Source organism: Benincasa hispida, chromosome 6 (assembly GCF_027475165.1).
Source record: "Benincasa hispida cultivar pf3 chromosome 6, pf3_genome.v1.1, whole genome shotgun sequence".
Lineage (NCBI taxonomy): Eukaryota > Viridiplantae > Streptophyta > Magnoliopsida > Cucurbitales > Cucurbitaceae > Benincasa > Benincasa hispida.
In genome coordinates this window covers 17,639,376-17,664,220 of record NC_143483.1, presented here as the reverse complement: position 1 = coordinate 17,664,220, position 24,845 = coordinate 17,639,376, and the positions used below count along the sequence as shown (strand labels likewise).

The 24,845-nt window shown below is 41.6% G+C and overlaps 2 protein-coding genes across 2 annotated transcripts; both read left to right on the top strand.

Annotated features, from left to right (window-relative positions):
- The first annotated feature begins 12,046 nt into the window (after positions 1-12,046).
- Positions 12,047-14,811, top strand: LOC150035480 (uncharacterized). Its single transcript, XM_090314326.1, has 5 exons — positions 12,047-12,166; positions 13,117-13,179; positions 13,300-13,827; positions 13,897-14,034; positions 14,278-14,811. Exons 1-5 carry the CDS (start codon positions 12,047-12,049, stop codon positions 14,809-14,811), a joined length of 1,383 nt encoding a protein of 460 aa, XP_090170452.1.
- A 5,198-nt stretch (positions 14,812-20,009) lies between these two features.
- Positions 20,010-23,933, top strand: LOC120080328 (uncharacterized). Its single transcript, XM_039034965.2, has 2 exons — positions 20,010-20,149; positions 23,138-23,933. The coding sequence occupies exons 1-2, from the start codon at positions 20,077-20,079 to the stop codon at positions 23,773-23,775; spliced, it is 711 nt and encodes a 236-aa protein (XP_038890893.2). The 5' UTR covers positions 20,010-20,076; the 3' UTR covers positions 23,776-23,933.
- Positions 23,934-24,845: the final 912 nt, after the last annotated feature.

Here is a 24,845-nt window from a genome sequence, read left to right as displayed (position 1 = left end):
CGAAGCTACACCAATTTTGGAGAAGGGGTGAAGTTGTACTAACATTTTGGAGAGGAAACATTTTGGAGTGTTATTCCTTAATGGGGATGATCAACATCAGTCTTGTAGTATCATATTTGCGTGGTTGTCGTACCTCTTCTGATGGACTAGACTTAAATTTCTTTAAGTTTCCTTCGTACCTTTAAAGAAAGGGATCAAATCATGACGTAGTTCAAGTGTTTTTTTTTTTTTAACTGGACCAAACTTGAAGTTTCTTTCAAGCTGCCTACATACCCTTCATAATGATAGGGATCAAGTCATAATGTAGTTCAAGAAGAATGTTTTTTTTTTTCTTGCGCGACTGAACTTAAATTTCTTTAAGTTGTCTACGTACCCTTTATAATGATAGGGATCAAGTTGTAACGTACTTCGTACAATTTTTTTTTAACATTTGTTAAGCGTAAAAATTCTTGAGAAACTTGTCATTGATTGGGCTAATTCTTATCCCATCTTGATCAACTATCTTGTACGCCATTCTTGAGAAACTTGTCGTTGATTGGGCCAATTCTTAGCCCATCTTGATCAACTATCTTCTATGCCCCTTTTGTGTAGACTTCTTTGATGACGTAGGGCCCATCCCATTTAGGTGTAAACTTATTCCTCGTATGTCTTGTCGTGATAATTGGTCTCCTTACGGAGAACACTAGATCACTAACTTGAAAGGACCGAGGCTTTACATGCTTATTGAAGGCTTTAGACATTCGCGCCTGGTAACATTCCAATGCTTGTTGAGCTTCTAATCGATTTTCATTTAGTGCTTCCAACTCTTGGAGTCGTAGTTTGGCATTGTCCTCTGTAGTGAGCCCTTCTTGCACCGCCATTCTTAGCGATAGAATTTTCTTTCCAAAGGAAGGACAGCTTTTACCCCATAAACGAGAGAGTACGGGGTGATTCCTGTAGGGGTACGGTGAATGGTGCGATAAGCCCACAACACTTCACCGATCTTCTCCTGCCAATCTCTCTTCGACTTGGAAACAATTTTCTTCGGTAGGTTGCACAATGTCTTGTTAAATGCCTCAGCCAACCCATTTGTAGCGGCGTTATACATGGATGACTTATACTGCTTGAATTTGAATTTTTCACACAACTTGTTCATCAAATTGTTGGAGAATTGTCTTCCGTTATCTATCACGATCCGATGAGGAATACCGTACCGATGAATGATATCAGTGTGGATAAAATCCACCACGTTTTCTTTCTTAGCTTCCCTTAGTGTGACAGCCTCAACCTATCTTGAGAAGTAGTCAGTGGTTACGAGGATGTATGAGTGCCCTGCTGATGACTTAGGTGTTATAGGGCCGACCAGATCAAGCCCCCATGCTTCGAAAGGCCACGAGGCTATGGTCGGATGTAGAGGCTCGGACGGTTGATGAATGAAATTCACGTGATATTGATAGGCTTCACATTTCTTTGCATAATCCATTGAGTCCTGGATCATTCCCAGCCAATAGTAACCCATTCTTTTCAACTGGAATTGTAGCTTTGGTCCAGCTTGATGCGCACCACATACGCCTGAGTGTGCTTCCTTCAAAGCCTTTGCCGACTCTTCTTTATTGAGGCATCGAAGGAAAAGTCCTTCAAAGGATCGACGGTATAGGACCATTTTATAGTAAATGAAATGCGCGGCCCTTCTGTGAACCTTGATTTTATGACGGGGATCATCCAGGAGCCTTCTATGCTCAAGGTAATTTATGATGGGTTGCCATCAGTCTTTCTCGTCAGTTAGATGGACTGATATTGCATTCGTTTCCCTATATGTAGTCCCAACCGGAGGTACAATTCATCTCCGCCAAAGCGATATATTAAGGGACACATTATCCAGGTCAGTTAAGGTAGTGGCTAGGTTTGCCAAGGCATTCGCTTTCTTGTTCTCTGTCTTCGGGACATGTTCCAACGCCACGCTTTCAAACTTCTCTATCAACTGGTGAGCATAAGTGAAGTAAGGTTTCAAGTCGTCATGCTTCACCTCGTACTGTCATAAGAGTTGATTGATTATCAACTTTGAGTCACCGAAGATTTCTATACAAGTCACTTCAATCTCTAAGACCATTTGGAGACCAATTATCAAGGCTTGGTATTCAGCGACGTTGTTTGAGCATAACTCGACAAATGTGAAGCTATAAGGCAGCATGTGCTTTTCTGGCAAAATGAGGACGATACCTGCCCTCGCACCACTTTTGCGTGCCGCACCGTCAAAGAACATGACCCACGACCCTGAGGTTTCTATGAAGAGAACTTCGTCATCGGGCAAGTCTTCACTTAACTCTCAATCTGAGGAACTGGGTGATCTGCCAGGAAATCAGCCAATGCCTGCCCTTTAACTGCCCTTTTCGGTACATAAACAATGTCGTACTGTTGAAGCATGATTGCTCACTTGGCTAAACGTCCCGAGATGATCGGCCTGAACAAGACGTACTTGATGGGATCGACTTTCGCAATTAAGTGGACTGTGAAGGCCTGCATGTAGTGCCTCAACTTATCTATGGCGAAGAAGAGTGCAAGGCACATCTTCTCTATAGGGGAATAATTGCTCTCGGCTCCATTCAGGGTTCTACTTAAGTAATAAAGAGCGCGTTCTTTCCCCTTTTCTCTTTCTTGTGCCAATAGTGCCCTCAGTGATCTCTCTTGCGCTGCAATGTACAATATCAACGACTTGCCCGCTATTGGGGCTCCTAAGACAGGAGGGCTAATCAGGTACCTCTTTATGCTATCGAAAGCATTCTGGCAGGCCTCATCCCATTCGAATTTCTCTCCCTTTCTCATCAGTCTTTGAAAGGGTTGATACCGTCCTGCCAGGTTACAAATAAACCTCCGAATGTAGGCCAGACGTCCCTGCAAACTTTTCAACTCATGTAGATTCCTTGGCCATGCCATCTTCTGGATGGTATCGATCTTAGATTGGTCTATCTCTATCTCTCGATGTCTCACAACGACGCCTAAAAACTTTCCCGAAGTTATGCCGAACGCACATTTGAGGGGGATCATCTTCAACTGGTACTTTCGCAGGCGATCGAACACGGTTCTTAGATCTTTCAAATGGCCATGTCGTCACTTGATCTTGACCACAAGGTCATCCACATAGCACGCCACGTGCTTGTGCAACATATCGTCAAACACCTTCTTATTGACCTCAACCTCAAGCTGTTCATTCTTTTTTCTAACCGGGACAATGTTGGCTATCCATTTGGATATTTAACTTCGCGAATGAACCAGGCCTCAATCAACTTATTGACCTCAACCTCAATCTGGGGGATAAGTTATGGCCGAAAGCGTTGTTGAGCCTTCTTAACGGGTCGACACCCCTGTTTGATCGCGAGATGGTGGACTGCTACTTCTGGATCTAGTCCCGGCATCCATTTGTATGACTAGGCGAAAACATCCCTATATTCGGTGAGCAGACTCATGTACTCGTCCTCTTCCTCTTCCGAGAGGGACGCGCTGATGAAAGTCGGACGCGGTTCTTCTACAGTGCCCAGATTCATCTCTTTTAGCTCGTCACCGTGGATTGACCACCGTCCTCTAGACCTTGCAGAGCATCCTCCACTTCCTCTTCGGTCATACCCTCTTCGGATTATTTGGTGATTGTGATGTGGTGGCACGAAGTTTCGCCTTCCTCCTGCTCTAAATTTCCATTATAAGAATTGGTGAAAACAATGTCATGCCTCTTTACTTTGAGTGTGCCCTCACTTGTGTTTAGAGTAACGAAGGTCTTTCTTTTCATGCGTGAGGAGACGGTACTACGAATTTCTCCATCACTTCTTGCCTCTCCTGATGGCTTCGGTCTGATGACGATTTGGCGTTTTTTAGGTCAATTCGTCGCCAGATGGCGCTCGGGATATCGACCCCTTTTTTCTTATGGTCATTTCGGGAGCGTTAGCACAGAATTTTCCCTTCTCCTTTGTCTTATTAAGGACATATTGGTCGAGGAGATCTTCATCCCTCTTATGCTTCAGGCGATAAAAAATAGGAGCATGGAGTTTTCCTTCGTTCTCCGTCGAAACTATGCCTAGTCTCTCGAAGGCTGACATTCGCTCTACGTTCGGTGATTGACAGATGATTTCCTCATTTCCTTCATTTGGCAGAGTCAACATTCGAAAAACTGAACAGCGAGTAACTCTGGGAATAGTATGCGGGCTTTCCCTTTCTACTTCTGTCATGCTTAACCTCTCGAAGACCAAGGCGAGTGCGGCAGGCGGTCTAATGCGGTCGAAGGCTGAGGCTCTTTTATCTTTACCCTTCTTTTCTCCTGTATCATCGACTTCTTCTGCAGTGATATGATTATTGTTGTCCACTTTCCCCTTCACTTTTCTGATTATGTGGACTGGCTCTGATGGCTCATATCCGAGTCCCGCCCTCGACGTGGGTATAGCATGTCCTTCTTGCAAAAGCTTCTTTTGGGTTGGCGAGAGTCGGGGTTGCTCATAAATCTTCAAACTCTTGAACTCAGTGTGAGTTGTGAAGTCGTAGCCTGCCTTCGCTAATAGCTTGTAAGCCTTGGGATCGAATCTGTCTTTAGTTCGCCTCTCAGGCAGCTTTAACCCTATCACTTCCGCCTCCGGCTTGTGGACTTCCTGCTTTGTTATCGACATGAGAGGTGTGACGAAACTCTCCTTTAAAATTTCTCTGTCTCCGACCTGCAAACCTTTTGAGCATTCCGTAAAAGGTGACTCACCCTTTTTTTCGTCTCGACAAAGGGACATAGCGCAGAATCGGAGGTTTTTAGGTTTTTTCGCCCCTCACCACAGGTGTTTCTCCAACGCCGAGGGATATGCTACTCTCTTTAGGGTTGGAGGCTTTTACCTTGCTACCCGTCCTTTTCTCTATGTTTATTGGCGACCTCGACCGGGATCCACCTGCTTTCTTTGCCAGCAAGTTCTCTGCCGACATAGTCTCACCAGAATTCTCGCTCTTTAGGTAAAACTTTGCATCTGCGAAGTGAGACTCGGCCTCAGAAAACGGATTAGAATCTGCTTCAACCTTCTTAATCCCGTCTTGGTAAAACTTGAAACACTGATATAGTGTTGATGTAATCACACCATTCCCATGAACCCAAGGGCATCCTAATAACAGCTTGTAGGTGGTCTTTGAGTTTATCACACGAAACAGCGCGTCGGCCTTCAGATTGCCAATGAGGAGCTCCAAGCGTATCATGCCTATCGCCCTTTGGCTGCCTTGATTGAAACCCTGAATTACTAATTTTCTATTTGATAGCTCTTCCATGAGTATGCCCAACTATTTCATAGTTGTCTTAGGCATTATATTGACGACGGATCCGTTGTCGATGAGGATTCGACCCACTCTCTGTTCTCGAATGTATCTAGAGACGTACAAAGGCCTATTATGCAATTTGGATCCCAGTAGCAGATCTTCGTCTAAGAAGCCTATGGATGTGCAACACGAGACATAAGCACGTGCTGCGGAGGTCGATGCATCAGAGGCGTTTTATTCTAACAGTACCTCAATGAGGGTCGTTTTAGCTTCTCACGGAAGTGAAAGTAGGTCATCTATGTTGAATGGTGACGAACCCTTTGATTCTCTTGTCAGCTTTAATGTGCCTGGAACGGTATCTTCGTCCTTCCTGATACTGACAGCATGACATGCAACAACCTCTGATGTCTCCTCTGAACCCCAATTGCAGAAGTTCTTCGGGAGAAAATCTGCTAACGTCATCTATCGTCTGGGATGAGGAACATCCTCGTCTCTCTCGTCAACTGCTTTGGGCCTCCAAGCCTTCTTTCCACCCTTCCTTTTTTGTGTCTTGCTCCCTCTCTTGTAGCTTCTATGAAAGCATAGCTCTTTTTGGGTAGAGTTTAGTCTTCCCTTCTTACGGCGCGCCAGAAGAATCCAACCTTCGTTATCGTCATCGTCAGCGTGCTCTCCTCCGTTTTGAGGATCTGTAGCTTCGATCTCATGCTAAAATCACACTACCATAGGTTCCAAGGTCCCAAACTGGACCGAGCTCTCCTTTTCTTCATAATATATGATCGGTGCCGCCACGCTTGGAGCTACTGTCACTGCAGCATGATTCGTTTGGACCATCTCCTCTAGATCTAGCTCTATTTTCCTCTCACGAGCCAATTTAAGGATCAATTCCTTCAGTACGAAACATTTTTCAACTGGGTGGCTAACGACCCTGTGATACTTGCAGTAGTTGGGATCATCCACTTTGTCGGCCTGTTTCAGTCATTTACATTCTGGTAGCTGGATAATGTTGTTCTTTAGTAGTTGCTCAAGCATATCTACAATATCAGAGTCGGGGAACGGATAGAATTTTTCCTGCCGTTCCTTCAGGGTTAAGTGATGTCTTTCGCCTCCTTCGTCTTTCTTTTCTATCTTCTTCTCTTTCCCTTTAAAGGAGAACTTCAACGAGGTCGTATTAACGACCATTGATTCCTTTGTGGCACCTTTCACAATTTTCTCGGTGCCCTTCACTTCCTTCTTGTCTTTCTTCAGTTCGTGGCTCAGGAAGTCCCTCGTTCCTCTATTGGCGATACTTAGCTCTATGTCGTCAGAACGGGTCGCCAATTCTTCAAAGGTATGGGGCTTTATTCCCTGCAGGATGTAGAGAAGTTCCTAGTGTATATCCTATGTGCACATTTTTACAGTAGATAATTCGGTGAGTCGATCTTTGCAATCCAAACTCAGAGCCCTCCATCGGTTGATATAGTCAACGACCGGCTCCCCTTTCCGTTGTTTGGCGTTTGTCAACTCCATCATGCTGACGGTGGCCTAGTGCTGTAGAAGAGATTTAAGAATTCTCTTTCAAGTTGCTCCCAGCTATCAATCACCTTAGGCTCTAAGTCCGTGTACCAGTCAAAAGCTATACCCAAAGGCCAGGCCCATGGATCTACCAAGCCCAAGTCCAACTAATTGAGCCCAAAGGCCAGACCCATAGATCAACCAAGCCCAAGCTCACTTGTGAACTCTATAAATAGATAAGCTCTCCTCATTTGGAGGGGTCAGCAATTCTATACTCCAGAAAGCTTATAGGGAATTCTCTATAACCAGAAGACTCCTTGACTTCTGAAGCTGATCACACCTAAAGACTGAGGTCCTTTGAAGATACAAGTATTCTGAAGACTAAAGTCCTTTGAAGATGCAAGTATTCTGAAGACTGAAGTCCTTTGAAGATACAAGCATTTTCTACATTCAGAGAGTCCAGAGAATTCATCAACAAGCAGAAGACCTCTAAGACTCCACTCCTAGAAGATAGAAGACCTTTGAAGACACAAAGAAAACTCTTCCAAGATTTCTGTTTCAAGAACGTTCGATGCTTTTCTTCTTCAAGCCAAGCACATTCACCCAACTGAGGGAGAATCAGAGGATCAAGTATTAGAGATCGAACCACATCGCATCAAATCAACTTCAATATCAACACCAACTCAAGTTCAACTCCACGAATCAAGTTTCTCCGGAAGCCTCGTGTGAACAAATTGGCACGCCCAGTGGGATCATCTCTACCTCTCATCTCTCTCTCAGCATCTAAACAAGGCAAATGGCACCTAAGAAGATGGCATCTAAGGCTTCCTCCACAAACGACTCATACATGGGACCTGTCACCCACAGTTGCTCAAGAGAAGTCATGCAGGAGTAAGAACAGAGCTCCCTCATTGCCCATAATATTTTGAGGCAAATGACAGAATCCCACAAGGTGGGGTTGTCATCAAGGAAAACCCCCTGTTTGACAACTCTATTTCCGCCTCCAGCAAGCCGAAAAGAGATTCACCGCTAGATGTGATCTCCGTCATAATGGCAGATGTGATGGCAGAAATGGAAAGGAAGATTAACTTTCTGATGAAAGCCGTTGAGGAGTGAGACCATGAGATTGCTACCCTGAGAGAGAAAATGCAGTCTCGAGAGGCTGCTGAATCCAGCCAAGCACCTACGGTCAAAGCAATTGACAAGGGGAAGACCGTGCTGCAAGAAAACCAAGGGCGACAGTCAGACTCGGTCACCTCTCTGTTGGTCCAACAATCGCAAGACATGATCATGACCTCCATAAGAGCTCAATATGGAGGGCCGACTCAAACTTCCTTCATGTATTCCAAGCCATACACCTAGAGGATCGACAATCTAAGAATGTCTGCAGGGTACGAACCCCTAAAGTTCCAACAATTCGATGGAAAGGGCAACCCAAAGCAACATATCGCCCACTTCGTAAAAACATGTGAGAATGCGGGAACAAGGGAAGATCTACTAGTCAAAGAGTTCGTCAGAACCCTAAAAGGAAACGCTTTTGATTGGTACACAGACTTAGAGCCTGAGGTGATTGATAGCTAGGAACAACTTGAAAGAGAATTCTTGAATCGCTTCTACTGCACTAGGCGCACCATCAGCATGATGGAGTTGACAAACGCCAAACAACGGAAAGGGGAGCCGGTCGTCGACTATATCAACCGATGGAGAGCTCTGAGTCTGGATTGCAAAGATTGACTCACCGAATTATCTGCTGTAGAAATGTGCATACAGGGTATGCACTGGGAACTTCTCTACATCCTGTAGGGAATAAAGCCCCATACCTTTGAAGAATTGGCGATCCGTGCCCACGACATGGAGCTAAGTATCGCCAACAGAGGAACGAGGGACTTCCTGAGCCACGAACCGAAGAAAGACAAGAAGGAAGTGAAGGGCACCGAGAAAATTGTGAAAGGTGCCATAAGAAATTAATGGTCGTTAATATGACCCCGTAGAAGTTCTCCTCGAAAGGGAAAGAGAAGAAGATAGAAAAGAAAGACGAAAGAGGCGAAAGACATCGCCTAACCCTGAAGGAACGACAGGAAAATGTCTACCCGTTCCCTGACTCTGATGTTGCGGATATGCTTAAGCAACTACTAGAGAACCACCTTATCCAGCTACCAGAATGTAAACGATCAGAATAGGCCGGCAAAGTGGATGATCCCAACTACTGCAAGTATCACAGGGTCGTTAGCCACCCAGTTGAAAAATGTTTCGTACTGAAGGAATTGATCCTCAAATTGGCTCGTGAGAGGAAAATAGACCTGGATCTAGAGGAGGTGGTCCAAACGAATCATGCTGCGGGGACGGTAGCTCCAAGCATAGCGGTACCGATCATATATTATGAAGAAAAGGAGAGCTCGGTCCAGTTTGGGCTTTGGAACCTATGGTAGTGCGGTTTTAGCATGAGGTCCAAGCTATAGATCCTCAAAATGAAGGAGAGCGCGCTGACGATGACGATAACGAAGGATGGATTCTTGTGGCGTGCCGTAAGAAGGGAAGACTGAATTCTACCCAAAAAGAGCTACGCCCTCATAGAAGCTCCAAGAGAGGGAGCAAGACACAAAAAAGGAAGGGTAGAAAGAAGGCTTGAATGCCCAAAGCTGTTGATAGATAGACGAGGATGTTCCTCGTCCCAGACGACAGACAACGTTAGTAGATCTCCTCCCGAAGAACTTCTGCAATTGGGGTTCAGAGAAGACACCAGAGGTTGCTGCATGTCATGCTGTCAGTATCAGAGAGGACGAAGATACCGTTCCAGGCCCATTAAAGTCGACAGGAGAACCAAAGGGTTCGTCACTATTCAACATAGATGACCTACTTTCACTCTTGCGAGAAGCTAAGACGACCCTCATTGAGGCACTGTTAGAATCCAACGCCTCTGGTGCATCGACCTCCGCAACACGTGCTTATGCCTTGTGTTGCACATCCATAGGCTTCTCAGGCGAAAATCTGCTACTGGGATCCAAATTGCATAATAGGCCTTTGTACGTCTCTGGATACATTCGAGACAGAGAATGGGTCGAATCCTCATCAACAACGGATCCACCGTCAATATAATGCCTAAGACGACTATGAAACAGTTGGGCATACTCATGGAAGAACTATCAAATAGCAAATTAGTAATTCAGGGTTTCAATCAAGGTAGCCAAAGGGCAATATCCATGATACGTTTGGAGCTCCTCATTGGCGATCTGAAGGCCGACGCATTGTTTCATGTGATAAGACTTAAAGACCATCTACAAGCTTCTATTGGGACGCCCTTGGATTCATAGGAATGGTGTGATTACATCGACACTACATCAGTGTTTCAAGTTTTACCAAGACGGGATTAAGAAGGTTGAAGTAGATTCTAATCCATTTTTCGAGGCCGAGTCTCACTTCACAGATGCAAAGTTTTACCTAAAGAGTGAGAATTCCGGTGAGACTATGCCAGCAAAGAACTTGCTGGCAAAGAAAGCAGGTGGATCTCGGTCGAGGTCGCGAATAAACATAGAGAAAAGGGCGAGTAGCAAGGTACAAGCCTCCAACCCTAAAGAGAGTAGAATATCCCTCAGCGTTGGAGAAACACCCGTGGTGAGGTGGTGAAAAAACCTCAAAACCTCTAATTCTATGGTATGTCCCTTTATCGAGACGAAAAAAGGGTGAGTCACCTTTTACGGAATGCTCAAAAGGTTTACAGGTCGAAGACATAGAAATTCTAAAGGAGAGTTTCGTCACACCCCTCACGCCGATAACAAAGCAGGAAGTCCAAAAGCTGGAGGCGGAAGTGACAGGGTTAAAGCTGCTTGAGAGGCGAACTAAAGACGGATTCAATCCCAAGGCTTACAATCTGTTGGCGAAGGCGGGCTACGACTTCACAACTCACACTGAGTTCAAGAGTTTGAAGATTTATGAGCAACCCCGACTCTCGCCAACCCAAAAGAAGCTTTTACAAGAAGAACATGCTATACCCATGTCGAGGGCGGGACTCGGATATGAGCCATCAGAGCTAGTCCGCATAATCAGAAAGGCGAAGGGGAAAGTGGCCAACAACAATCATATCACTGCAGAAGAAGTCGATGATACAGGAGACAAGGAGGGCAAAGATAAAAGAGCCTCAACCTTCGACCGTATTAGACCGTTTGCCGCACGCGCCTTGGTCTTCAAGAGGTTAAGCATGACAGAAGCAGAAAGAGAAAACCCACATACTATTCCCAGAGTTACTCGACGTTCAGTTTTTTAAGGTTGACTCTGCCAAATAAAGGAAATGAGGAAATCATCTGTCAATCACCGATGGTAGAGCGACCATCAGCCTTCGAGAGACTAGGTGCTTTTCCGACGGATAACGAAGGAAAACCCCCCGCTCCTATTTTTGATCGTCTGAAGAACGAGAGGGATGAAGATCCCCTCGACCAATATGTACCTAGTAAGACAAAGGAGAAGGGAAAAGCCTGTGCTGATGCCCCCGAAATGACCATAAGAAAAAGGGAGCCGATACCCTGAGCGTCCATCTGGTGACGAATTGACCTTAAAAATGCTGAAGCGTCATCAGACCAGAAGCCATCAGGAGAGGCAAGAAGTGATGGAGAAATCCGCAGTACCGTCCCCTCACGCATGAAGAGAAAGACCTTCGTTACTCTAAACACAAGTGAGGGCACACTCAAAGTAAAGAGACACAACATTGTTTTCACCAATCCTCAGAGTGGAAATTTAGAGTAGGAGGAAAGTGAAACTTCATGCCACCACATCACAATCACCGAAGAATCCGAAGAGGGTATGACCAAAGAGGAAGTGGAGGACGTTGCGCAAGGTCTAGAGGATGGTGGTCAATTCATGGTGGACGAGCTAAAAGAGGTGAATCTAGGCACTGTAGAAGAATCGCGTCCGACTTTCATCAGCGCGTCCCTCTCGGAAGAGGAAGAGGACGAGTATATGAGTCTGCTCATTGAATACAGAGATGTTTTTGCCTGGTCATACAAAGACATGCCGGGACTAGATCCAATAGTAGCAGTCCACCATTTCGTGATCAAACAGGGGTGTCGACCCGTTAAGCAGGCTCAACGACGCTTTCGACCAGAACTTATCCCCCAGATGTAGGTTGAGGTCAATAAGTTGATTGAGGTTGGGTTCATTCGCAAAGTTAAATATCCAACATGGATAGCCAACATTGTCTTGGTTAGAAAAAAAAAATGGACAGCTTTGTGTTTGCGTAGACTTTCGCGACCTAAATAGCGCATGCCTGAAAGACGATTTTCCCTTGCCCATCACAGAGATCATGGTCGATGCGACAATGGGATATGAGGCCTTATCCTTCATGGATGGATCTTTCGGGTATAACCAGATACGAATGGACCTCACAGACAAGGAAATGACGACATTTCGAACCCTAAAAGGGATATATTATTACAAGGTAATGCCTTCGGGTTGAAGAACACCGACACTACTTATCAACGTGCCATGCAGAAGGTGTTTGACGATATGTTGCACAAACACATGGAGTGCTATGTGGATGACCTTGTGGTCAAGATCAATCGATGACATGACCATTTGAAAGATCTAAGAACCGTGTTCGATCGCCTTCGAAAGTATCAGTTGAAGATAAACCCCCTCAAATGTGCGTTCGGCGTAACTTCGGGAAAGTTTCTAAGCGTCGTTGTGAGACATCGAGGGATAGAGATAGACCAATCCAAGATGATTCCATCTAGAAGATGCCAAGGCCAAGGAATCTAAATGAGTTGAAAAGTTTGTAGGGACGTTTGGCCTACATCCGGAGGTTTATTTCTAACCTGGTAGGACGGTGTCAACCCTTTCAAAGACTGATGAGAAAGGGAGAGAAATTCGAATGGGATGAGGCCTGCCAAAATGCTTTCGATAGCATAAAGAGGTACCTGATTAGCCCTCCTGTCTTAGGAGCCCCAGTAATGGGCAAGCCGTTGATATTGTGCATTGTAGCGCAAGAGAGATCGCTGGGGGCACTATTGGCATAAGAAAGAGAAAAGAGAAAAAAACACGCTCTCTATTACTTAAGTAGGACCCTGAATGGAGCCGAGAGAAATTATTTCCCTATAGAGAAGATATGCCTTGCGCTCTTTTTCGCCATAGATAAGTTGAGGCACTACATGCAGGCCTTCACAGTCCACTTGATTGTGAAAGGCGATCCCATCAAGTGCGTCTTGTCCAGGCCGATCATCTCGGGATGTTTAACCAAGTGGGCAATCATACTTCAACAGTACAACATTGTTTATGTACCCCAAATGGCAATTAAAGTGTAGGAATTGGCTGATTTCCTGGCAAATCACCCAGTTCCATCGGATTGGGAGTTAAGTGAAGACTTTCCCGATGACGAAGTTCTCTTCACAGAAACCTGAGGGTCGTGGGTCATGTTCTTTGACAGTGTGGCACGAAAAAGTGGTGCAGGGGCAGGTATCGTCCTCATTTTGCCAGAAAAGAACATGCTGCCTTATAGCTTCACACTTGCCGAGTTATGCTCAAACAATGTCGCTGAATACCAAGCCTTGATAATTGGTCTCCAAATTGCCTTAGAGATTGGAGTTTTGTAGAGAAATCTTCGGTGACTCAAAGTTGAAAATCAATCAACTCTTATGCCAGTACGAGGTGAAGCATGACGACTTGAAACCCTACTTCACTTACGCTCGCCAGTTGATGGAGAAGTTCGAAAGTGTGGCATTGGAACATGTCCCAAGCACAGAGAACAAGAAAGCGGATGCCTTGGCAAACCTAGCGACTACCTTAACGGACCTGGATAATGTGCCCCTTAATATATCGCTTTGGCAGAGATGGGTTGTACCTCCAGTTGGGACTACATATGGGGAAACGAATGCAATATCAGTCTATCTAACTAACGAGGAAGACTGGTGGCAGTCCATCATAAATTACCTTGAGCATGGAAGGCTCCCGGATGACCCCCGTCGTAAAATCGAGGTTCGCAAGAGGGCCGCACATTTCATTTACTATAAATGGGTCCTATACCGTCGATCCTTTGAAGGACTTTTCCTTCGATGCCTTAGTAAAGAAGAGTCAGCGAAGGCTTTGGAGGAAGCACACTCAGACGTATGCGGCGCACATCAAGCTGGATCAAAGCTACAATTTTAGTTGAAAAGAATGGGTTACTATTGGCAGGGAATGATTCAGGACTCAATGGATTATGCAAAGAAATGTAAAGCCTGTCAAGATCACGTGAATTTCATTCATCAACCGCTCGAGCCTCTACATCCGACCATAGCCTCGTGGCCTTTCGAAGCATGGGGGCTTGATCTGGTTGGCCCTATAACACCTAAGTCATCAGCAGGGCACTCATACATCCTCACATTCACTAACTACTTCTTAAGATGGGCTGAGGCTATCGCGCTAAGGGAAGCTAAGAAAGAAAACGTGGTGGATTTTATCTGCACTCATATCATTCATCGGTATGGTATTCTCTATCGGATCGTGACGGATAACGGAAGACAATTCTCCAACAATTTGATGGACAGGTTGTGTGAAAATTTCTAATTCAAGTAGTACAAGTCATCCATGTATAACGCCACTGCAAATGGGTTGGCTGAGGCATTTAACAAGACATTGTACAACCTACTGAAGAAAATTGTTTCCAAGTCAAAGAGAGATTGGCAGGAGAAGATTGGTGAAGCGTTGTGGGCTTATCGCACCACTCACCGTACCCTTATAGGAGTCACCCCGTATTCTCTCGTTTATGGGGTAGAAGCTATCCTTCCTTTGGAAAGAGAAATTCCATCGCTAAGAATGGTGGTGCAAGAAAGGCTCACTACAGAGGACAACGCCAAACTGCGGCTCCAAGAGTTGGAAGCACTAGATGAAAAACGATTAGAAGCTCAACAAGCATTGGAATGTTACCAGACGCGAATGTCTAAAGTCTTCAATAAGCATGTAAAGCCTCGGTCTTTTCAAGTCAGTGATCTAGTGCTCGCCGTAAGGAGACCAATTATCACGACAAGACATATAGGGAATAATTTACACCTAAATGGGATGGGCCCTATGTCGTCAAAGAAGTCTACACAAATGGAGCGTACAAGATAGTTGATCAAGATGGGCTAAGAATTGGCCCAATCAACGACAAGTTTCTCAAGAAGTTTTATGCTTAACAAATGTAAAAAATATATATATATATATACTGTACGAACTACGTTACGACTTGATCCCTGTCATTATAAAGGATACATAGGCAACTTAAAGAAATTTAAGTTCAGTCACGCAAAAAAAAAACATTCTTCTTGAACTACATTATGACTTGATCCTTATCATTATGAAGGGTATGTTGGCAGCTTGAAAGAAACTTCAAGTTCAGCCCAGTTTTTTTATTAAAAAAAATGATCATTTTCTTTAAAGTTACGAAGGAAACTTAAGGAAATTTAAGTCTAGTCCATCAGAAGAGGTACGACAACCACGTAAATATGATACTACAAGATTGATGTTAATCATCCCCATTAAGGAATGACACTCCAGATTGAAGATGTTAATCCCTACTGAAGGCAACATAATGGATTGAAGAAGTTCATCCCTCGTAAAGAGCTAGCACAGTAAGTAAAAGGCACACGCTTGGAATGCACTTCGCTTCCTCTTCGAAATCAAACTCGGATGCTCTTCCATCTTCAAGTTCAGAGGTTTCATCGATGCTTCATCTTCATGCTCAAGTCTGAAGGCTTTTCAATGGCATCTTCATGCTCAAAGTCACGAAGTCGAGCTCAATGTGAAGATTCATCGATGTTTCATCAAACTCAAGTGCAGAGGATTTATGGATGCTTCAAGCTCAAATGCGGAGGATTCACTGATTCTTCAAGCTCAAGTGCAGAGGATTCGCCGATACTTCATTAAACTCAAATGCGGAGGATTTACCAATGCTTTGTCGAACTCAAACGCGAAGGTCTCGTCGATGCTTCTCCATCTTCAAGTTCAAGATTGGCGTGCATGACCCCACTTCCATCTTCAAGTTCAAGATCAGTGTGCATGGCTCTGCTTCCATCTTCAAGTTTAATATTGGTATGCATGGCTCCACTTCCATCTTCAAGTTCAAGGTCGGTGTACATGGCTCCACTCCGTCTTCAAGTTCAAGGTCGATGTGCATGGCTCCGCTCCATCTTTAAGCTCAAGATCGGTGTGCATGGCTCGGCTCCATCTTCAATGAGTCAGTCTACAAAATCATGATGCAGCTTCGCTTCATCTCCAAAGTCTGGCGTGGTTCGCTTCATCTTCAAAGTCATGGCGTGGCTTTGCTTCATCTCCAAATTGATGGCGCGACTTCGCTTAATCTTCAAAATGTTGGCGCAGTTTCTCTTTATCTCCAAAGTCTGGCGTGGTTCGCCTCATCTTCAAAGTTGTGGCATGGCTTTGCTTCATCTCCAAACTGATGACTCGACTTCGCTTCATCTTCAAAGTCATGGTGCGGTTTCGTTTCCTCTCCAAAATATTGGTACAACTTCACCCCTTATCTAAAATTGGTGTAGCTTCGCTTCCTCGAAAAAATGTGGGTTTGGTTCCACCTCATATGCGAGATGAAGTTTGGTTTGCCAAGCTCTACCTCATATGCGAGGATAACTCTGGTCTGTCCGGCTCCACCTTGTACGCGAGATCGACTCTAGCCAACCTAACTCCACTCAAAAGCTTGATGGCATATTCTTCTCATCTTCAAAGTTTGATGGCATATTTGCCTCATCCTCAATACTTAATGGCATATTTCTCTTATCGTCAAATTTTGATCAAGGAGTAACATAACAAGGTAGACCTTATCGGGATCCTCCCTAGGGTGAAAGTATAGGAGAGTTGGAAGCCTTGCAGGGCCCCTCCCATGACGTTCAGGATATGCGAACTGTACTACAAGGTAGACCTTATCTGGATCCTCCCTAGGGTGAAAGCATGGAAGAGTTGTAAGCCTTGCAGGGCCCCTCCCATGACGATCAGGATATGCGAATGGTGTTACAAGGTAGAGCTTATCAGGATCCTCCCTACGATGAAAGTATGGGAGAGTTGTAAGCCTTGCAGGGCCCCTCCTATGACGATCAAGATATGTGAACGGTGTTACAAGGTGGAGCTTATCGGGATCCTCCCTACGGTGAAAGCATGGGAGAGTTGTAAGCCTTGTAGGGCCCCTCCCATGACGTTTAGGATATGCGAACGGTGCTACAAGGTAGACCTTATCGGGATCCTCCCTAGGGTGAAAGCATGGGAGAGTTGTAAGCCTTGTAGGGCCCCTCCCATGACATTCAGGATATGCAAACGGTGCTACAAGGTAGACCTTATTGGGATCCTCCCTAGGGTGAAAGCATGAGAGAGTTGTAAGCCTTGCAGGACCCCTCCCATGACGATCAGGATATGCGAACGATGCTACAAGGTAGACTTTATTGGGATCCTCCCTAGGGTGAAATCATGGGAGAGTTGTAAGCTTTGCAGGGCCCCTCCCATGATGTTCAGGATATGCAAACGGTGCTACAAGGTAGACCTTATCGGGATTCTCCCTAGGGTGAAAGCATGGGAGAGTTGTAAGCCTTGCAGGGCCCCTCTCATGACGTTCAGGATATGTGAACGGTGCTACAAGGTAGTCCTTATCGGGATCCTCCTTAGGGTGAAAGCATGAGAGAGTTGTAAGCCTTGCAGGACCCTTCCCATGACGATCAGGATATAAGAACGGTGCTACAAGGTAGACTTTATCGGGATCCACCCTAGGATGAAAGTATAGGAGAGTTGTAAGCCTTGCAGGGCCCCTCCCATGACGATCAGGATTTGCAGAAGGTGTTTCAAGGTGGACCTTATCAGGATCCTCCCTAGGATGAAAGCATGAGAGAGTTGTAAGCCTTGCAGGGCCCCTCCCATGAAAATCAGGAAGCATGAACAGGCATACAGTAAATAGACCATACCAAGGTCATCTTACAAAAGACGCGGTTGTACTCCCTTGAGTTGCGCTTTAACTCCTACAAAAGAGTAAGGGGAACAAATTAGTAAACCTACGCAAAAAAAAAAAAAAAAAAAAAAGGCAAGTAAAGAAAAAAGAAAAAGAAAGAAAAAAAGAAGGAAAAAAAAAAGAGAGAAAAAAATACAAAATTTTCTTTAAAAGAAAATGAAAGAAGAAGAGAAAAAGGAGAGAAAGGAAAGATTAGAAGAAGATGAGGGGATGAAGATCATGGAGGGGTTTGGGGTCCTATTTATAGAGGTTCCCTGGGTTCCATAACAAATTAGGGAATCCTAAAAGAATTGATTTAAAATATTAGATTTTTTTATCAGATTTCTTAATTTGATTCTATCCTAATTTCAAATTAAATTAAACAAATTTCCTATTTACTTTAATTTTATTAGATTTTGTCCTCAATTTTATCTTCAACTAAGATTTGGACATATTCCAAAATTTGTTCAAAGTCAAATTTAAATTGTGGATAAAATCATAAATTAAATTCTGATCATATTCCAAATTTTATTCAAAATCATAATTGTTCAACATTGAGATTAAATTGCAAATAAAACCTCACATTAAAATTTGGGCAAATTCCAAATTTTATCCCAAATCTAAATTATGAGACTTTTATGCTCAAGCCAAATTATTAAGGATAAAATCTCAAATTAAAATTTGGGCATATTCCAAATTTTATCCCACCTAAATCACCAAATCATACTTTTATCCCAAATTATTAAGTCAAATTAAAATTTGGGCATATTTCAAATTTTATCCCAAATCCAAATTATACTTTTATTCTCAAACCAAATTATTAAGGATAAAATCTCAAATTAAATTTGGGCATCTTCTAAATTTTATATCAAATTCATGTACTAAATCAAGTTGTGGGAAAGATCTAAAATTCATCCCAAATTAAAATTTGTTCATATTCCAAATTCAAGTATCCTATTGAGCGGTTAAGAAAAAAAATAATCTTTTATTAAAATTTGGACATATCCCAAATTTTATCTTAAATCCAAATCAAATTAAATTGGGACAAACCTCAAAATTTTTCATAAATTTGGTGATATTCCAAATTTTATTCCAAACTCAAGTTAAACTTATGTATTAAATCCATAGTTTGATTGATACATCAATTGAGGTCAAATTCAAGAATAAATATATTTGGATTTTGATTCCAACTTTATATTTTTTGAGATTCATCCACTCATGTATGTGCATAAATCTCGAAGGGGCATTTGTTGAATGAGAAATTTTAGACAAATCACAAGTTGCCACGTCATTTACTAAATTAATGATGAAATTCCAAATCATTATTGGGCTCAATTAGGAGTTGACATATGTCCTAATTGAAGTTGAAGACAAATTTTGATGACGTCATGTGGTTTTATCATGACCGTTGAATCAGATAAGATTAATTGGACCCAATTTGATATTATTATTTAGGTCAAAGTCCAACTAAGTCCAAAAATAGGCCGAATTTGATCCAAATGTCAAATCAGGCCTAAATCCGATTAATTGGGCCCAAAGGTCAACCTCATGGACCAACCAAGCCCAAGTCCAACTAATTGGTCCCAAAGGCCAGACCTATGAATCAACCAAGCCCAAGCCCACCTGTGAACTCTATAAATAGATAAGCTCTCCTTATTTTTGGAGGGTCAGCAATTCTATACTCCAGAAAGCTTTGAAATTCTCTATAACCATAAGACTCCTGCAAGCATTCTGAACGTTTGGTGCTTTTCTTCTTCAAGTCAAGCACATTCACTCAACTGAGAGAGAATCAGAGGATCAAGTATTAGAGATCGAACACATCGCATCAAAATCAACTTCAATATCAACACCAACTCAAATTCAACTCCACGAATTTTCAGATTGGTCCAAAAAAATACCTTCCACCCAATCCAACCCAACTCATGTACACCCCTAGTTAAAAGTGTAAATCTTGAAACTTAAGAATCAAATTAAAACAAATCTCAAATCTTAATAGTAAAATTGCAAAAATTTGAAAACTAGAAACCAAATTAAAATCAAATTCAAAATTTAAAGACTAAAAATGTATTATTTTAAAATCTATAAACTAAATGTAAACTTAGAAAAAATAACTTAAAAGACTAAAAATGTATCTTCCTCTGTAAAAACTATATTGAAATGATCAAATTTTTAAGCCAATAAAAATTGAAGAGTAGTATTGAAAATAACTTTAAATTAGAGGGTATAAATGAAAATTTCGTAGGATTTGTAGGGTGAAATTGGGCTTGACAGGGCCATATTGGGCCTGATGGCAGGCCCATTATGGACTGTAAGAAAATTTAAAAGAAAAAAGAAAAAACCGAAATTACAAATAACCAACTTGCAGCTTCGAAGCAGACACCGGCAGGGGAAGAGGTTTTTGCTTCTGGAGTATGACGAGGGCCGCTCTCTTCCATTTGCTACGATCACAATCCAAAAATCTCTCGCGAAGAAATTTCCATTCAGGTATATTTCTCCTTTCTTGTTCCATTTGCCAATCTCTCCTGCAAGAATGAGAGGTATTTTCTTTCTCAAGCTTTCAATTCTGCAATTTTCATGCTCCTAAAGTAGTAAAGGATGTAAAACTTCTTGTTTGCTTCCTGTTAATGCGATGAGAAAAGACTACTGTTAGCCTTTAATTTTCGGAAATGATCTCAAACTTAGATTAGAAGATCTATTCGTGAAGTTTTATGCCAAACGCTAGCTTGTCTAGCTTCAAAGATAGGGGATCTTGAATTATATCGTATTAGATCTTGGGTTTGAGATAAATTTTACTGGAAGAGTTCTACATTCTGGGAGTTGGAACTTTGGGTGCAATCTGGTTTGCTTTTTTCACAGCGAGGAATTACTATCCTATCACAAACATTTCTTATGTTCACTTATTGGACATAGAACTTAGGGATTCTTGCGCAACTAAGTTTTGTTTTATCAATGGAGTATATGTAATCTGACTAATTGGTTTTGAGATGGAACTCCATATTTATCTGATGTGGTACTGGAGTCCATGATGCCCCAACAAACATTTGTTCTAAATAAATTTGAATCCGACCCAAGAATGGTGAACCCAAAGAGGCATTATCTTGAGGGACATGGAAGGAGAAGAGACTTCACAATTTTTTATAAGATATGCGAGTTACTCCTTTTATTATCAATTGGTTTTGATATGGAACCTTATGTTTATCTAATTTGTTGGTATGTGTTTTTTAAAATCAATATTTACACCGAAAGTATGCATTTGGCTCATCTCCTTGTAAGACTTGCTTTGTACTCTGTAGCTGCCTTGTTTTCTTCCTTCCCACTTCCAATATTATAGTCTAGCATCGCTTTTCGATGGGCTCATCTTAGCATTACTACGGAAAATTTCTTTTTTTGCATATAACGCCCTTATAAGGTAAAACAAACAATTAGTTAGAAAAGATGAAACAATTACTAGTAAGCAAACAATTAAAATAATGCAAACGAAATGCTTGATTGAAATCAAGTAAATTCACAAAAATGTTGAGAAAAACTAGAAAATTTTCAATTCTGGTAGCGACGCCAAAAAAATTGATGGTTGAAAAGCAATAGCAAGTATATAATATCAAGTTTTAGCAAATATAATGAGAAAAAATTGCTGCCCTCTAGGGTTGGATGTCAAAATTTGCTCTAGTATTTCTTGTTGTTAACTCAACTTTATTTAGATACTCAATTTGTTAATGCGAAGGGGTGCTAGCTACTCAGGTATTTAGGGTCGGGGAGCTTCCATCTCTTCTCTGGCAGTTGGTCAAGAATTCCTTTGTTTTATATTTTTAGCCTTGCTTTTCTTCCATCCTACACAATAACAAAAGGACAAGCATAATCTAGCCCAAATAAATTCAGGACTAGCACTACTTTAATGTTTAAGTAAAAAAAAAAAAGGTAAAAATATTAAGCACTAGAAACATGCTAACAGGGCTTGTTGTAAGATTTTCTATGGGAAATAACTCCCTTTCTATCCATCACTTGCAATTGGTTGATGATGTCATTCTTGTTCTCTTACTTAGTGAAGGAAAATCTTGACAATTTCGTTATTATTGTCGAAGTCTTTGTAGAGGTTTCAGTCCTAACATCAACTTATGGTAAATCAGAAATTGTCGGCATTGGTTGTGTGTGACATCACCAAGCAGATTGCTCTGAACTTCAGTTGAGAATTGGGCCACTGGCGATTTCTTACTTAGAGCCTCCCTATTTTTCTTTTAGACCTCGTTGTTGAAAGAATAGAAAACAAACTACAATGAAGAAAATACCTAACTAAAGAAGGCAGAATCAACCTACTCTCTAATCTTCCTATCTATTCAATAAACTTCTCTCTCTTTATGGAAATTAAGACTGCAAACTCAATTGATAAGCCCTAGTCCGTGCAAAGGAGTTGAGAGAAAACGGGGCTGCCACTTTGTTAAAGTTCTGCTTCCCTCAGGAGCTTGGAATTAGTTACCTTATAGGTCGAAATTGCTCTCGTCTTGTTAAATTCAATGGATCTGGAGATTTCACCTTAAAAAGGATAATGTTTGGAGGTAATTTATTGTTGCTAAAATCTAATATTGGAGGAATTTTATATTGTTTTCTATTTAAATTTTAATTATCTTTACTTCCTCATTTTTCTGGCTTTTGCCTATGATCCTACTAAAACCTTAGTACCTTTCCTACCCGTTGAAGAACTTTTGCATTCTTCCATGGGACTTTCTTTGTCTTCTTGTGATCGTTTGTTCAATGAAGTTATTGTTTTTTTAGCAGAAAAGCTTTAGTTATTTTGACTTGGAAAACGAGACTGCAACTTAAATAAGATGTTCTCACTATATTTCCATTTAAAGAAAGAAATGGATTTTAAACTCAACTTAGAAGCAGGGTTTTGATGTCTTTTTGTTCCCTTTTCTGAAGGACGTAGCAAACAAATTCTAGACGTATCTGTTTTTGTTACGATCTCTCTAGGATCATTACCTGATGTCACTATCCTTCATTAGTCCATCTCTTATTAATTAATTATTTTAGATTTGCTTTTACTCACAAAGATCCTCTTGACTCATACTAAAAACAAGAAAAATTAGAAGCTATAATGATATTAGAGCTTTGTCACCCTCATTAGCAGTGTTTTAAAAACCCTCCTAGCGCACGCCTACTTGCAAGGCACTGGTTTTTAAGGCTCACAAAATAAAGTGCCCCTTTTATGAAGCCTCAAAGCTCAAAATCCGGGGTTTTGGGGCTTTTTCATTATTTTTAAAAAGTAGTAAAAATGAGGGTTTTTCCTTTATTAACTAAAAAAAACCAAATTTACTATGCCTGAATGCAAAATTTCTTGTATTTAGGGATTTTCTCCCATATTTCTACTTCAACTATGCTTTCTCTTGTCTATGTAGTACTTCTTTATGTGCCTTACACTTGCACTCTAGAAGACTATTGCGCTTTGTAAACACTGTTTTAAGTACTCTTTTGCCTCAGGTTATCATCTCCAACGGTCGTCAGCATGGATCAATGAAAAATGTGTACCCACCAGCAACTTTCTTTCACCGCAAAGTGCAGTTCAGAAGAGATGGGCATCTCAAGCTACAACAAGAGAAGACGATAGCAAGATCAGCATTGGACCCCGCAGAGGACAAGAAGCTGAGGAAGAAGAAAAAGATGTCGCTTATGTTGGACCAATCTCATCGACTATCAAGAAAGTTAAGCATCTGTCTTTATCTACATGCTGCCTCTCTGTATCGCTCGGCCCAGTCATAACCTTCATGACGTCGCCCGACATGAATGTGATTGTGAAAGGTGCTGTTGCATCATCTGTGATATTCCTCAGCGCCAGTACCACTGCAGCACTTCACTGGTTCGTGAGCCCTTATGTTCATAAAATCAGATGGAAACCAGGTTCAGACAGTTTCGAGGTTGAGATTATGTCATGGCTGGCAACTTACATTCCTCGAACCATTCGGTTTGCGGATATTCGACCACCCGAAACAAATCGTCCCTTTGTGACATTCAAGGCTAATGGGAGCTTCTACTTTGTAGACAAAGAGCACTGTCATAACAAGGCTCTATTAGCTAGACTGACTCCTCAGCAACATGAATCAGCTTTTAAAAACTTGTGATTGTCTTAGGAGATTTTCTTGTTTTTTCTTTTCTTCACTGAGTTGAAGGCCAATGAGGTGGCTGAACTGATGTCATAAATCATGTACTTCCCCATAGATAAATTGCTGCACATTGTACTTTTGAGATCATTTTTGGCAGAATGGTTTTTTGAACACAATTCATGTGTACAAACTTTGATATTTCATAGAACCCTATTACAGTATTTTGGAATTTTAAAAATAGTTTCCATTAAAATTTTCCTTTTATAATTTGAAAATACATTCCCATACTATATAGAAGTTAATATTATCTAACCTATTTTGATCAAAATTAACTTAGGAATGACTAAATTTAAGATTTATTTAAAGTTTAGTGATAAGGCAATCTTAATCTTCAACCCAAAAATTCAAGCTTTTGTTGAAGTAAGAACTTTGAAATCTAAGAAACTAAGAAACTAACACGTTCTTATATGAAATTTAGATCAATCTAGAGAAAAAGAGTTGCATTAGATTATCTCTTAGATAGAAGATTTAAAACTAAGATTTGGAACCTTGATCGAGTCATTCTTCAATCAAACTTGATGAAGGCTTGATTGAATGACTCACATGCATTTTGCAAGAAAAAACTTAGAAGAGTAAAGATAGTTGCTCAAATTTCTAAGAAAAAAGTATTAAACATGAAAGCTCAAATTTCATTCATAGTCTTTGATTACAATTGAAAGGTAGGAAGACTTTATATAATTTTTAGAGATTATAATATATTTGATCTAAAGAAACCAAAAAGACAAAATAAAACACTAAAAGAAATAAGTCATTTTCTCAATTATTATCTTTAATGCATCTCCATTAGAGACAACAACCTTCATCGGTTCAACAACCATCTTTAATAATGCATATTCTTTTGGAAACATTGACTAGACATAAAAAAGAAAAGAAATTGAAATTACAATTACAATAAAAATAAAAATTTTATGAAAACTAATAAAAGAAGCCTTTAAAGTGTTGGCCTCCATGATTCTAATCAACTTAGGTTTATTAATGATAATTGTTGCTTCATATGACTGAAATTGAACAATCTATACTATTTAAAA

Excerpts from the sequence above, each read along its gene's own strand:
- LOC150035480 (XM_090314326.1), top strand. The coding sequence starts at position 12,047 with ATGGGATATGAGGCCTTATCCTTCATGGATGGATCTTTCGGGTATAAC. Across the intron at positions 12,167-13,116 it reads AAGGGATATATTATTACAAG|AAACCTGAGGGTCGTGGGTC; the intron begins GTAATGCCTTCG and ends TTCTCTTCACAG. Across the intron at positions 13,180-13,299 it reads AAAAAGTGGTGCAGGGGCAG|AGATTGGAGTTTTGTAGAGA; the intron begins GTATCGTCCTCA and ends AAATTGCCTTAG.
- LOC120080328 (XM_039034965.2), top strand. The coding sequence starts at position 20,077 with ATGACGAGGGCCGCTCTCTTCCATTTGCTACGATCACAATCCAAAAAT. Across the intron at positions 20,150-23,137 it reads GCGAAGAAATTTCCATTCAG|GTTATCATCTCCAACGGTCG; the intron begins GTATATTTCTCC and ends CTTTTGCCTCAG.